The sequence below is a fragment of the Anarhichas minor genome, unplaced genomic scaffold (assembly GCF_050575085.1).
Source record: "Anarhichas minor isolate MPS153535 unplaced genomic scaffold, ASM5057508v1 ptg000055l, whole genome shotgun sequence".
Taxonomy (NCBI): domain Eukaryota; kingdom Metazoa; phylum Chordata; class Actinopteri; order Perciformes; family Anarhichadidae; genus Anarhichas; species Anarhichas minor.
Window position 1 is genome coordinate 3,027,594 of NW_027466501.1, and position 15,262 is coordinate 3,042,855.

The window sequence follows — 15,262 nt, forward strand, 5'->3', positions numbered from 1 at the left end:
TTCACAGATATAATTCACAAAGTGCTTTACAAGGGTATTATACTAGAAGAAAGAAATCAATAAAAGAAATTTGTTGTCACTCAGCCTTACACGGAGTTTGCTGATTATGCTTATTTCAGTACTTGGAGTTGAAAAACTGTACAGGATCATCAAGCCTTTGTTTGGCCTCAGATGCTCAGATATGCATGTAAAGGTTGAGGATGGATGGGGCAGAGAAATCAAAATTAGACCATTTGGGCATCAAACTGGGAAACAGAAATCCTCCCTTGGAATCTTGTGTCATGCCTTGTCAATACCATGTGACGAATGGCCTCAGTATTTCCAAAATGTTGGCTACAGCTCTGGACAGAGAGGAAATTTGACCTCCGCTCTACTTGGCAAACACTATGCCATAGACACATCTTTCTTCTGGATTTGTATCACGTGTTGCAAAAAATTATGTAAATAGCAAATTAATCAGTTCAATATTTTATTTCGTAACATAATCTCTCAAATCAAAATGGCACCACGCTACAAACCTATTTGCAGAATTTGAGGTCTGTCTGTGATTTCCTTGCCGTTAATTAGGCTCTAAACTAGTGATTCCTGAAGTGGGGGGTCCTGGGCACTCAGTCCATGAAAAGTTTTCAGATTCCTTAATCCTTAATACTATTCCTTTCTCAATAGTTCAATTAATAATATTGAATTAAAAAAACATTTGTAATAGGCTGGTTCATAGATTATATCCAAATCTAAGAAATCTATAACTATAACTCTTAGAATAATCAAGACACATGTCTAATTTATTTCCAACTGAAAACTTCCTGCTTGCTTCAGGGGACTTGGGAATATAGAACACTATTCTGTTGAGTTTGGCTGCTTCTGATAATGATGATTAGATAGAGAATATACTGGAGCACCCCTCACCCCTTTAAACTTATGAGAAAGAAGTATGAGAAAGAAGTATGAGAGAAATGTGTTGGAAATAAATTAGACATGTGTCTTGATTATTCTAAGAGTTATAGTTATAGATTTCTTAGATTTGGATATAATCTATGAAACGTTTCTCTCATACTTCTTTCTTTCATCATTATCAGAAGCAGCCAAACTCAACAGAATAGTGTTCTATATTCCCAAGTCCCCTGAAGGCAGCAGAGGATAATTTACTGTAAACACAGCAGGTACTTTCCGTAGCAAGCAGGAAGTTTTCAGTTATCGACACGAGCGGCAGTCACGCACTCTCATTTTGTTTCCGCTCAGGTGTAGTGGTTTGAAATTCTACCTTACATGTTTCTTTCATAGCAGGGACGTGGGTTGAAGCTTTCTTCCTCCACTATGATTCTTCTTCGACGAGTTTTGGTGGTAATCTGTGTGTTGCTGTTGTCCGCGTTGCCGGTTTTATCATGGCCTCTTCTCAACTGCTCCCGACAGGTAACGTTCAGCTGGCACCGCCTGACACAGGAAACACAGATTTTAGCTTTCAATCATTCACAAAGATATACGTCTACTTTTCAGTCCCAGGAAACTCTACAAGGTTTTTTCCAACAGAACAAATACTTGTTTTATATTTTAGGCTAACGCCGTGATGTGACGTAGAGTACGTTTTTTGGCCAATATTCACTGAATTATATTTTTTCTAATTTTCTTTTCTTTTTTTTACATCGTCGATACCGCACCGTTATTTCCCTGTTTTCACTATTTTGTGAAACAGAAAGGACACTGCTGGTTGGGTATGGTTTGTCGTATGGACAAAATGATGTGTTCTAATTAGCAATTTCTTGACATGGTGACATCAATATATAACACAATCTGAAAATGACATCTCAACAAGTTCAACTGTCACCCTATTGAGTCATTTTGAGCTGTAAAACACATCAGTTTAAAAAAAACACACACAAGACAGCTTCTTGACAAACTTATTCAGATAACAGACTGTTTTGTCATCATAATATGACAGTCATACCAAGATTAAAAATATATCAGCTCAGTTTCTCGTGAAAGGAAGATACTTTCATGTTATAATGATTTATAGTCATTAAAATATACTGATTTTGCTGATTGAGATGTTGAGTATTCCCAAACATGCTTGCATATAGTGTTACACATGACAATGTAGCAATTGAGTTTTTTCGAAATTAATTCAATCTACTCTTTGTCAAATTTTTGTACAAAGTTGTGTGTCCACCAAAGTGTGTTGGCTGCCCCAGCTTTACAGCCTGTTGTCCAAATAAGATGCTTTAAAAATGAAGTCTGGAGGAAATAGAATTCAAGTAACACATGAACACATTACACTATGAATGTACTGCAGCCTGCCACAATAAATGTGCTTTTTATGAAAAGCCTATTCTTTTGTTGCAATGAGATCTTTTAGTTAACACGAGAAGATTGATTTAGAGTGTTCTAGACATCTTGGCAAAAAACAATGTTTTGCCAAGATGATCTTTCAAAGTTTCCACCTGTTTTCACATGGGAAAAATTTACTTTTTAAAACAATTCAATTGCTTTTCTACTCTGAGCCTATTTTTAGGCCTCTGCTCGAAAATGGCATACCCATACTAAAAAGACTGTAATTCTGTAACTACAAGGTCTATTTTTATTATTTCGATGTTCTAATACAGATACCACTTGTGAGATTTGTTCAGATGTGTAAATATTGTGTATATGTTACTGGTTAAGAGCAAATGAAGTTGGCACACAGCTTAAATTGAAAATTTTCAGGGTTGCTTGAAAAAAAAGCACTTTTATTGATATTATTTCTTTGAAATAATGCAGCTGAAAGCCTAAAAACTCTCCCAAATCATCGCACATGTCAGGAGTCCCTAAAAAAATTTGGCTTTGATAAAGTGAAGCAGGGCAAAGTTAGAGAGGTTTTAGTACCGAGAGGTCAGGCGGGGTCAAGCAGAATTGTCACATGTTCCAGCTGTTCCATTGTAATTTTATATACTATATAACTATATATTTCACTTGTTTTATCACTAATAGTATTCAATACATCCAAATACAGCAGTTTGGCAACATTTTGAGAGCCAGAATCCTCTCTGAGCCTGTTTCTGTCTCTCATCCATGGGATTTTCTCGCCTGAATTCCAGTTGCTGAGGTCTAGCTCAGCCTATCATCGGTCGATTTCAGTCTATGAGCCCTCCTTCGACGCGTCAGAGTCTAGGGAATGCAGTAGGAGTAGCCTGGTGTTGATTGACATAACTTGTAGCCAGTAAAAATAAAAAAAGTGCCGTGCATCCCCGAGCCTAAAATTCCATTCGCCAAAAGTCCCCGGGTCCCACAAGGTTAGGTTGACCCCCCCCCCCCCCCCCCCATTCTACAGGAAACAGATGAGAAACAGACAGGATGTACATAGCAACAATGTTTTTAGCCGCTAACCGAGGAATTATGCCGTTCTTTTTGTGAATCTTCGTAAAGGTGAGGTGCTACTAAGATTTTTGCGGTGAAGCGATTTGTTGTTCTGGCGTTTGTTTGCTCACAGCTTTGTACTGGTTTCATGGAGAGAAATTCTGAATATATCGCTGGATTCTGTGTCGAATCCTCTTGCTTTTTGGTGTATTGGTCGGCCGTGTAGCCGTTAGCTTTTTGTCAGAGTATCGAAGCGGAGTGCATAGGTCGCCGACTCGTGGCGAAAAATACGTGATATTGTGGTACATCTTCTAGTTGCTTATATTAGTTGTGTATAATTGTGTTTTGAGTGTGTAACAAATGACTTGCATGATAGTGTTGCCCAGATGTTGCTGTTTAATCTGGTATATAACATGTATACATGCTAAATATTCGCTCTCGATATGTACATTTGTTTTCGACGGTAAATGCTCTGGGCTCTGAGCCCGAGAGCCCAAGAATTTGGGGGCGTCGTGCATAAAAGTTAATAAAAAAAATTCAGTTCAATTTTATTTGTATAGGCCAATATCACAAAATTGCCTCAGAGGGCTTTACAAGCTGTACATACGACATCCTCTGTCCTTGGACCCTCACATTGGAAAAGTAAAAAGTCCCCCAAAAAGTCTTTAACAGGGAAAAAAAGAAAGAAAGAGGGATCCCTCTATCAGGATGGACAGAAGTGTGATAGATGTCATGTGTACAGAAAGAACATAATAGATTTACAACATATGACAGAAATCATACATATCAAGAGCACTAAATAGTACTAAAAATAGCATAAATAATAATAGATTGATTGATTACTAATAATAATAACAGCAGCAGTGGATAAAATACAATGAAAAAAAAGCAGTAATATAGTAAATGTGACTTATTATTATTATTATAATAATAATAATAATAGTAGTAGCAGTGGGTGTCAGAAAGGAGGCAGCAGGCAAAACAACTGTCCAGGTGTTTCACCGGTTAAAACTTTTTTCCCACGTCTTTCACAGATGAAAAAAAAAAGAAATTAGAAAGATTATCCTTGTAAAACCTTTTTTTCACCAGTTTTTAATTCATAAACACGGGAGAATAAACAATTTAGATCAGAATTAGAAAATGGATCACCAGATTTTTTGTGCCTCGATACACACTGTAGTGGCCATTTGTCCTATTATACATCCGAAAACAAACATAAATCAAAAGGCCAATCATAAATCAATGCCAGACTGCCTACTTGCAGGTGCCCACAGTGTTATAAACCAATTCATAAACAAACGAACAAACCAAAAAAACAAGTATAATTAAACTAAACGAATGACTATCAAAAGATAAAGCTATCTTAATACATCACAAAATCTAACCTCAACAAGCAAACATCGAGAATAATTTACCAATACTACTTATGAATAAAATAACTAGTACTAACATCATATAAATAGCTCCTACACACACAGTATTGATGATTGGACCAAAGAAGGACCGGGCTTCTTTACTGCCCTCCCAGTTGTTGATGTTTGATTTTGTTTTATGTTTTTTTATGTTTTTTTCAATGGTGTTTTTGTTTTTTTGTGAAGCTCTTTGTGTAATTGGTGAAAACTTGGCAAATTTATATTTGTAAGATTGACAATACTACAATTCTCATTAATCTCTTTTTTCTTGTTTTTTCCTGACACAGGGTTTGAGGTGTACAGTCACCACAAGTGAGTGAATTTTACTCTTCCTTATTCTTACTATTGTCATTTCCTAGTTACTCTCATTTGTTGAGCACACAAACTCACCTAACGTTCACACATTTCAGGTTTGGATTCTGAGCGGTTTAAATAATATTGTTCGACACATTTATTCAACAATATAATCATACTTTATCTTAAAGTTAAATGAGGAAATACATTAAGAAATAAAGATGTGAACGATTGAAAATGAGATGTCCGGTTTCCCAGCTCTCTGACATGCAGCGTGTGTCTGTCTGTATGCAGGTAACTGTATGGACAGTAAATGGCTGGATGTGAATCAGTACACTCCCAGTAGTCCAGAGGGGCTGCAGGTGAGCGTGAACACAAGGCAGGATGAGACAGGACACCTGCACCCTGTGCTGGTCGCTAACTGGAACATAAAGGATGATGGTGAGTCCGTCTGCTGTCTCAGGTATTACATTAAAATATGCAAGAAGTAGTGGTAGACAAGGAAAAAGTACATTTAATAATTGTTAAATTTTAGATGATGACTTGGGTTTAGCTTCATTTGATGTGATGTAGTGAAGACAGGTAGTAACCTCTGCTATGTCTCTCCTCAGGCAGTATAAGTTACCTGAAAGCCACCGAGCTTCATGTTCTGGTGATGTCCACCAACGAGAACCTGTGTGTCCGATATTCCTTCAAAGACAAACTCTCAATGAGAAGTCCGACAGGGGAAAAGGTGGGTGGCTCACGACAACTCAGATATTTCGTAAAATGATAGTGCCATTATAAATATGTGACCCTTATAATATTCTATATTGGTATACAGAAAGGGAGCAAATATTTCATATTATTGTATGATTTTAAGATCAGATGACTCAGAACTTCTGTGTTTTTTTCCTGAATATGTCCTGCTGGTATTATCACAGTTCATAACATCAGAACTGGACCTGATCTCAGCCACTGTTTTTTCATTGAACAATATTAGCTGCTTATGCCCTTGGCGACAATTACCATCAGGATTTTGCAAAGAGGTGGAGCTCATTTACATAACGAAACAGTTCATATGTTACTCTATAAGAAACCCATGATGGAAAGCTGAGATGTTTCTTAACACAGTCCTATTCAAGCGTACTTTCCTGAAACTGGATTGGCAATGCTTATTTTAATGTAATTGTAGTGACCCCGTTGCCTATCAAACAAAGGCCACCACGGTTGCTAATTGCTTTGTTTAGACACGTATAGACAAGTATAGATAATTTATGTCTTACAATCGCAGCACTTCCAAAACAAAAAGAGCACAGCCACTTTCCTAACTCATAGACAAAATAAATCATAACATTCATCTTCATTCATTATCGCACGGTCAAAAACTGTTCGCTTCTGCCCAGTCAGCAACACCTGCATCAAGTAACCCTCCTAATTATAGTAACCTCTTGCATAATTAACAGCGGCACTACGCCCCCCAACAAAACAAAAGAATAACAAATTGGCACTTACAGAAATAATGATAATAAACTTCAATTTTATAAGCCTCAAATTCGGCAATTTGGCCGTCGCCATCTTGGATTTTGGCCATTGTCATCTTGGCTTTTTGCAACCACTGAACGGAAGTGACATATTAGGACTGCTATGGAGAGACGCCGTATACGGCTCTGGCCCTAAAGCATTGCTTTCTAGAGTCTATTTGACTCTAAATGGACCATAATTTACTAAATGAACATCATGCTGTATTGAAGAAGACTTGAAACTAGAGATTGAGACCATAAACTCATGTTTACAATCTTCACTGAGGTAATAAATCAAGTAAGAAGTAGTGTAATTTTCTATACACTTGGACTTCTTTTTGGAACCACAGAAGTTGCCCCCTGCTGGTCGTGGAGAGAATGCAAGTTTAAGACATTTCGCTTTGGCTTCAGTAGTCAGAACTGGAAGTTTCCGCCTGGTTATTGCTAGCGCCCCCAATCGGCTGGGTGCCGGTTAAGAGTAGTTGGTGAGGAGTAGGCAGGCAGTGAGAGTATAAAACGGGTAATAAAAGGTGTTTTTTAGAGAGTGTGAGTCACCGCCTTGAGCATGCAGCCATAACTGGGCACCCAAAATATTGTGCAGTTTAGTGCAGCTCAATATAAAATGCAGACGATCAAGACCAGAGAAATAAAACCCTGTTGCATAGCTCCACGTAGAGCTTAGCGACACAGTTTGTATTTGGTCAAATCGGTCAACAAAGTTTCTAACGGACAATATTGTTTTGCTCTTTCAGTGGTCGTTCTCAGCTAACACGCCCTGGTCCCTGGACCCTGGTCAGACATACCGGGTCTCTGTCTTCAACATCCCCAAAACAGAGCTGAACCACAGCGGCTACGACGTCAGCACTGATGTCAACGTTCCTGGTGAGTTAAAACCAAAAGAGTTTATATATTTGTCTGTTCATGCTTATGTTTTATTTTATTAAATGTATTTACACATTTGTGTTAAGTCAAATTTATCTCACTCCAGTTTTCATATTTGTTAGTTTTCAACACGTGTTATTAATCTGTGTGTTAGTGTGTTAGTTTGGAGCCTAAGTAAAATGGTTAACTGGAATATACAGGATTATGTATATATGTATTATATACAGTGTATATATATACAGATCTGGGGTCTCATTTATAAAACAGAGTGTAGGATCTACACTAAATGTTTGCGTACGTTCAAAGGAGAAACGCACGTTTTTGCAAATGCATGTACGCCAAAACATATTCAGATTTATAAAACCTTCCTGCCAGTGAGACATTTCCTTTTATAAATCCCAAATCAACCTGTAAATGTGAGCAGCTGGTTCAGCTTCACATGCCGCCCACTACACACCCACATTCAACAATAAATGGTCAAAGCAAAGCAACTTATGAATGTTGATGCATAGAAATGAGCTGCTGATCAGTGGCTCTTTACGGTGAATCATGGAGACTACCGAGAGGAAAAACACTCGTTCACTCCCAATTCTTCCATTTGCACAGTTCATACAGTTTATACAGTCTTAATGGTGCCAGATGTAATGTTTCTGTAGTGTAGTTATACACCAGACGAACAACAACTTGATGAACAGCAACAGGCTTTTATTCCGAGGCTCGTACACACACTGTTAACGCTGGCTAAATGTATATCTTGTACAGTATATCTGTATATCTTTCAGGCCCTGTTTTGTGTGTACGCAACGGTTATAAATGAGACTCCTGATATCTGCAAACAAATGATTACAGTGTGATGACTCGTACAACTCTTTCCCAATTTCCTAAACTCAAAACAGCACCTAGTTTGTGAAATAAAGCAAACTAGGTGCATCCAGTGTCGTTTTCACTTTGCAGAACTCTTAGTCCTCCTGACTTGAATTTGATGAAATTCTCTGGTTTACACAGATTGTCCAGATCCCAAAATGCAGATGACCGAGTTTTGCATAAAGAGAGGTGAGTCCCTGACATTCTAAAGCCCAGTAAGAGTGGTTAATTTACAGAGACCACTTCTAACACGCTGCCTTGTTGCTGTACTGTAGGAAGTCTGTGGCAGCCTAACATCAGTCTGACTAAGATCACTGCAGTCCGTGGAAGATCCGCTCTTGCTGTCAGCTTCACTCCTGACACTCTCTGTGAGGAATACATTGTTATTGTTAGCTGCTCCACTACCCAACATGTAGGCCGCACATACAAGGTGAGGTCACATTATGCTGGACATTTTTCTGTGTTTGAGTAGCAGTAGGCTGTCTCACATAGAAGATGAATGCATTTTTTAAAACTCTCTTCTCCAGGCCAATCAGAAGACCCTGAATGTAACGTTCAGCCTGGATAAATGGCCAAGATTTTGCTGCCAGTTTGATGCTGAGGTAAAATATTTTGCTGAGTGATGTTAGTGTACTACTATTTTTGTTTTTCGAGATGGCAATAACTCTACATTCTCTATGATGACATTTGTTGACATTACTTCATTCTTCGCTTCAGATCAAACCTCTTTTCCCACAATGTGGCCAGGACTGTGCCCGTCGAAAGAGAACTCTGGATTTTTGTCCTGGTATGTTGGCTCCTAGCCATGATTTTGATATTCATTCATATCTTTAAGCACCTGGCTTTTTTCTGGCCACTTCCATAAAGCCCAGCTCTGTGCCAGATACTGTTGAGCTTTACAGTTCTGTCAGGGTTATCTTTGGTCTCTTTGTTGCCTCTCTGATTAATGTCCTCCTTGCTTGCCGTGAATTTTTGTCCTCTCTTGGCAGATGGGTTGTGGTGCCATATTCTTTCCATTTTGTAATAATGGATTTAATGGTGCTCCGCTAGATCATGTGACAGATCATGTAACACTTAGCACATAAATGGACTTTTTTAAACTAGTTGTGTGACTTCTGAAGGTAATTGGTGGCACCGGATCGTATTGACGGGCTTCATAGCAAAGAGGGTGAATACATATGCACACACCAATTTTATTTTTTTAAACTTCTTTAAACAAGTTTTTTTTTTTTCATATCACCTCACCAATTTTGACTTATTTTGTGTAGGTCCATTTCATACAGCCCAAATATAAAATAATTATAGTAAAACATTTTAATTGATAATTGTGCTCTTATAGTGTCTTCTTCCTGTGCAGTGAATGGCATTTTGCGCATGGGCATGGGCAAGGCACAGTAAGTCTTTATTGATCCCAGTGAGGAAATTTGTTTTTTCAGCAACAAGGAAAACAGGACAAAATAAGTACAGATTAATACAAATCTCCTAACAAATTAGAAACTGGTAGCCAGACCTGTTTAACAGCATTTGGCCATGTGAGTGAAAATAGTGGGAGCTCCACCTGTACTGCAAACTGCTCTCGACATTTCTCAAATTCCTACTTCCTCGCCATTCTGTGCTCACTGCTGAACCACACCGATCTGTGAACTTGGCAATAAGGTCTTGAGTAACAGCCAGGAAAGATGAGCGCCGATAGACAGACTCTCCCTACATCAAGACACCATGTTTTTATATTAAGCTTGTACAGCTGCTATTCAGTTTACGTCATGACAACAGGTAAATACCTGTTAATGGAATATTTTGTTTTCTGTAGATTTCTAATACCAACGCCTACATTCTGCTTTGCACACTAGTATTAAGCCCAATGGCATGTGATCCATCAGTCACTTTTAAGGGCACAATGGCTCCTTTCCGAAAATAATTCCTTACTTTTTCTTAATGGTGCCAGATGTAATGCCAAGGTAACAAGGAAGGTAACTCTTCCTTGTTACCTTGAATGTGAGATGACACATCACGAGTGAGAGGAATGAGGAAACTATTAAGGGAAAAAATCATGTGGGAACCAACTCGATTAGCTGTAAGAGAATTATGTGAATTCATCCGTTTAGTAAAAAAATTGACTTGCTTGTGGCGCTGCAGAAAAAGTCAGGGGATCAACAAAGTAATTAAAGGTTTTTTGGGGGTAGTTCTTCCTGTTCCGATGTGAGGGTCCCGGGACAGAGGATGTTGCATGTGTACAGATTGTAAAGCCCTCTGAGGCAAATTTGTGATTTTGGGCTATACAAAAATAAATTGAATTGCATTGCATTCAAGCAACCAATCCAGTAGCCTGACTGACCAACACACTGACTTTGCCAGGAGCTTTACCATTAGCATGACTAAAACAACACCCTATGGGAAATGCTAATTAGTGAACTGTGTTCTGATTTCCACAGCAAAGTCAACCGATGCCCCTGATGTCCCCGTGTACACATTTGTCGTCCTGGGAGTGGTATTTATGTGTGTTGTGATGGCAGTTGTTATGTACGTCCTATGCCGGAAGCAAGGTTAGTCGCAATACATATTCAGTTTTATAGTTATAGCAAATAGTTGTTTGCTGCTCTATCAATTATCTGAATGTTTGCATATAGCACCTTCAAAATGACTCTTAATTTTGCTTATGGCATTCATGCATTCTGTGCATTCTGTGCTCTCATGCACTTTCAGGCAAACCTGGTGTTACTGCAGCACCTGTGGTAGGTGAAATACCGTGGGAGCAGCAACTTAAACAGCCTCCCAAAGTGCTGGTCATCTACTCTCAGGACCACCGCCTTTACAGGGACGTAGTGCTAAAGCTCTGCGCCTTCCTTCAGGCCAAGTGTGGCACCAATGTGCTTGTGGACCTGTTAGACTCCACCTCAGTCAGCATGGTGGGGCGCCTTCGCTGGCTTGAGTGGCAACGACAACAGCTCAAAAATCCCTCTGACAAAATCCTGGTGCTGTGCTCGCAAGGCGTCCAGGCAAAGTGGAGGGCCATGTGCGGTCAAGGCCGGGTGACTCTGAGGGAAGACGTTCTCTCCCCTACTGACGACATGCTCACTCCCTTTCTCAACCTCTTCCTACCAGACATGCACCAGGCTGGCATGCTGGGCAAGTACATGGTGGCTTACTTTGACGACATCAGCAGGGAACAAGACGTGCCATCAGTTTTTGACATCGCAGTCAAATACAAGCTGATGAAGCATTTCGAAGAGTTGTACTTCCGCATCCTAGACATTGAGAAGTATCAGCCAGGTCAGGTCAACCACATCAAGGGCATTGGTGGGGATGAATATTTCGACTGTCCATCAGGTAGAGCCCTGAAGAATGCCATCGAAGCCTTCCAGGCCTACCAGTTGGAAAATCCTGACTGGTTCGAGAAGGAGTGTGTGAACGATGAGGAGGAGGTCATGACTGAGGCTAACCGACTCTTAGACCAACTACAGATCCCTCCAGTCCTAGAGTGTGTTCCTCTAATCAGAGATGGACTTCCTGTCTACATCCATGAGGTAGAAATCAATGAAAATGACAGTCTTCTCGTGCTTACACCTGAACTCAACCCAGAGCGCGAACAGTCATCAGTGGCAGAACTTACACCAGTAGTCAACCCTAAGCACAAACATCAGTATCTGTCATACCCGGATGAGGTGTTGACGGATGATGTGCATCCTCACTGCCCCAGGCTAGAATCTGTCTTCATGGTTGAGCCTGTTTTAAACAACCTGCGACCACCAAGACAGAACTGGCTATTCCTCCAGGCAGAACCCTTCAGTCAAATTCCCACAGAGGATGAGGAAGAGGAAGAGCTACCGAAAGGCCAATTCTCTGCTCGTTCGGAGAAGAGAAGCTCTGCCCCACATGACTCCCTGAACTTAAAACCTCAAGAATTATCTTGTACCAGCATGCAGAGGGAATACTTCCATCAATCCGAAACCTGCCACTCTCAGCCTGCGGAGATGGAGGAGGACGAGGTTCTAGGGCCCAGTGGAAAGGGTCCAAGCAGTGGATCTGATCAAGGGTACATCTCCAAAATGTCCTCCCAGCATGAACGCCCTGTCAAAGAGGATCCGCTGGTGGCTCTGAGAAGACTGCAGGAGAAGCTGTTTCAGAAGAATCTCGGATAACCTCCACTGACTTTAACCTATGTCACCTGTGTGATCATAATGAGTGCCTGAATGTAGGACGGTGTAAGAGCCCAAAACACAAAGGTGTTTCTGTGGCCAGTAAAGGGTGAGGCTCCAATATTAGTTGATGATTTTCTGGATATAATAACTCTTATATTATTTTTGTATTATTGTTATTTGATCAAAACAAATGAAGACAAATCAACATGATCATGCCTTCATAAAACAAAAACGCAATGACTTTACATGAATATTGTTCATGTCAAAAACAGTTGTTTGATTGGGCGTTGCACCCGGTAGATATGTACAGGAAAATGATGTTGGACTTCTTAAATGGAGGAAGAAATGATGGAGACATTTGCATCAGCACCTATTGAGCATTAGAGGAACTGCAGCTGAACTCAGACAGGAGGTTGCAAAGCACCAACTGCACAGATCCTCTGGGGCCCGAAAGCTCCAGGTTCACAAATTGGCAGTAACTTGAAACACATTCTGAACTGATTAGAGACATGGATTCTCACACGCTCTTGAGGCCTCATCTTGTAGGGGGGCCCTGATAAAATCTCGTGGACGTCTAGTTTTAAAGGTGCGGGGCGGCTCTGGAGACGGACCTTAAGTTAACTGTACTATCTTGAATTCAGCCAGCACTAACTCCAGAGCCAGAGCTCTGATCCTGGTGGACTGCCCCAACTCCCCGCCTAGTTAACATCTTTCTATTCCTGCTGTCACACAGGTTAGACCTAGCGCTCCACACTGTGACTCCTGGCGCTGTGGTTTGTGCTCACTTGTACCTATTTTTACAAGTAGGTACAAGTGGTATTGCAGGACGTGCCGGGGCTAGGTGGTTAGCATGCTCATTTCAGTAGATATCTCTTCAAAACAGTACATGGATATCATTGAAGACTTTTACTTCCTTAACATTCTGTGGACAATGTGAGTTCATTTGTTGAATGTTTTAAACTGAAAATATCTGAATTCTTACTGTTTTGATTTTGTTTCTGCAGTTAAACTGCATTGAAGGAAATATGTGATGTGTGTGCTGCCTTCAACAATTGTCCTTTTATCCATGGGAGAAAGGTAAAATATCCTGGAATATTGTAAATAATATTTTTTTATCAGTGTGTTTGTGTTAGGATTACACTTTCTTGATAATGAAGTTCTTTAATGTCTCTTACAGCACTTATCTTTGGGTCAGGGTCAGTGATTTTCCTCTGTTATAAAGAAATCCCCCAAAAATATTAAATGACTTTTAAAACTTTGTACAGTAGTTTCCTCAGATTTATTTCAGGTTTTAACCACATAATCGGTTTTACATCTACAGTACATAGATTGGATTATATCAGTACCACACGACTTTACAGCACAGGTGAAATCCGATCTGTAAACAGCAATGTTCTTTCCCTGTAAAAGTTTGAAGAAAAAGAAAGCCTGTATAATGAAAGACAAGAGTGTTCAGATTGCACACATTGTGTTTTTCATTGCACGTAGGCTAAACATTTGAATCTGTTGCATGATTGGCTCCTTTTGAATATTTATGTCCATGAAAGCCTTTGGTAGTTTCAGTGTCACATGGCTTGTTCATGCAGGTTAAAGGCCTACTACACTTCAGTTTAAAGTTCAATGTCAAGAAATGCCCCTGCTTTTGAGTTGACTGTGTGGTAAGCTTCTTGTGCAAATCCAAATACACATTGTTAGAGAGCCTTTTCAACAGCGTAGGTACCTCCTATATGTATCTTACATATGCAACGATTTAGCAGATTACTGGCATGCGGAAATAATACAAAATAGTATAAAATATAACATTTTAAATACTTTGGCAATATATGATAAGCATTTAAAATGCCGCTCTCAGTGCAACATGAGAAACAAAGCCAGGAGAAGCACTGAAGCAGTGATGTATTTTGTGTACAGCAGGACTCCACAGAGAGGTCACACATCAGGGTCAACTTCATAAGAGCAGCCTGGTGTCTGCAACGGGAATATCCAACAAATATCTATTCATTCAACTTTTTTATTGCATTATTGAGAGTGACAATTTGTTCTGGAGATTGTGAATAGTATTTTGACACAAATAATCTCAACATCACTTTCAACCACATCTCATGGTCTAGATCAGCAGATAGTCTTTGCCATTTTGTTGTCATTAACATGTTATATAAGTATGGAGCTTTCACATTCAAGTAGTAGTTTGCGTATGGGTGGAAAACCTATTTAAACTTGATTTATACTGAGCTTTTTCTCCTTGTTGGTTCTGACATTGTGTTTGTCAGCAGCCATAACCATTAGTGCAGAGTTTGCCCAGCAAGTCTCACTTTGCATGTTTGACCCTTGCTACCTACAAGTCTTGTGTCCAGTGATTCTGGCCATTTTCTAAGCAAACAGCATGTTTTGCAGTTGCTTTTCTCCAGGGAGTCACTGGGATCAGTTAATTTCAATGCAGCATAAAAATCACCTGCAGAGACCTGAAACTTACTTCATAGGTCATCTTCCACCTTGAACGTCATATGAACGTTGAGCTTAGTTAAGTACCAAGACCAAACCAGGAAAACCAGACCAACAGTATGTGGGCAGTACACATACTATTGGCCACATGGTATACAGTGCAGACTTGTCAAATCAATCTGCACTTAAAGAGACATTAAGCGTAAGTATAATTTGACAAACAAAAGACATGATGGTCACTGTGGTGGTTTAGTGGGGATAAAATTCAATTTCAAAGTTGTATTAAAATGATGGGAAACTAGTAGCTTCCTGGGAGGTAGGCAGACATGTAAAACATTACACAAAATAGTAGCAATAATGTAAACAGGTTTGTGATTTGCAGTAAATGGGCATAAACTTG

At 39.6% G+C, this 15,262-nt stretch overlaps 1 protein-coding gene across 1 annotated transcript; it reads left to right on the forward strand.

Moving 5' to 3' along the window:
• The first annotated feature begins 1,173 nt into the window (after window positions 1-1,173).
• il17ra1a (interleukin 17 receptor A1a) lies at window positions 1,174-13,680 on the forward strand. The gene is made up of 11 exons (XM_076076099.1): window positions 1,174-1,410; window positions 5,027-5,051; window positions 5,328-5,474; window positions 5,645-5,766; window positions 7,288-7,417; window positions 8,423-8,470; window positions 8,557-8,711; window positions 8,809-8,883; window positions 8,999-9,068; window positions 10,714-10,824; window positions 10,985-13,680. Exons 1-11 carry the CDS (start codon window positions 1,315-1,317, stop codon window positions 12,418-12,420), a joined length of 2,415 nt encoding a protein of 804 aa, XP_075932214.1. The 5' UTR covers window positions 1,174-1,314; the 3' UTR covers window positions 12,421-13,680.
• The last annotated feature ends 1,582 nt before the right edge of the window (window positions 13,681-15,262 follow it).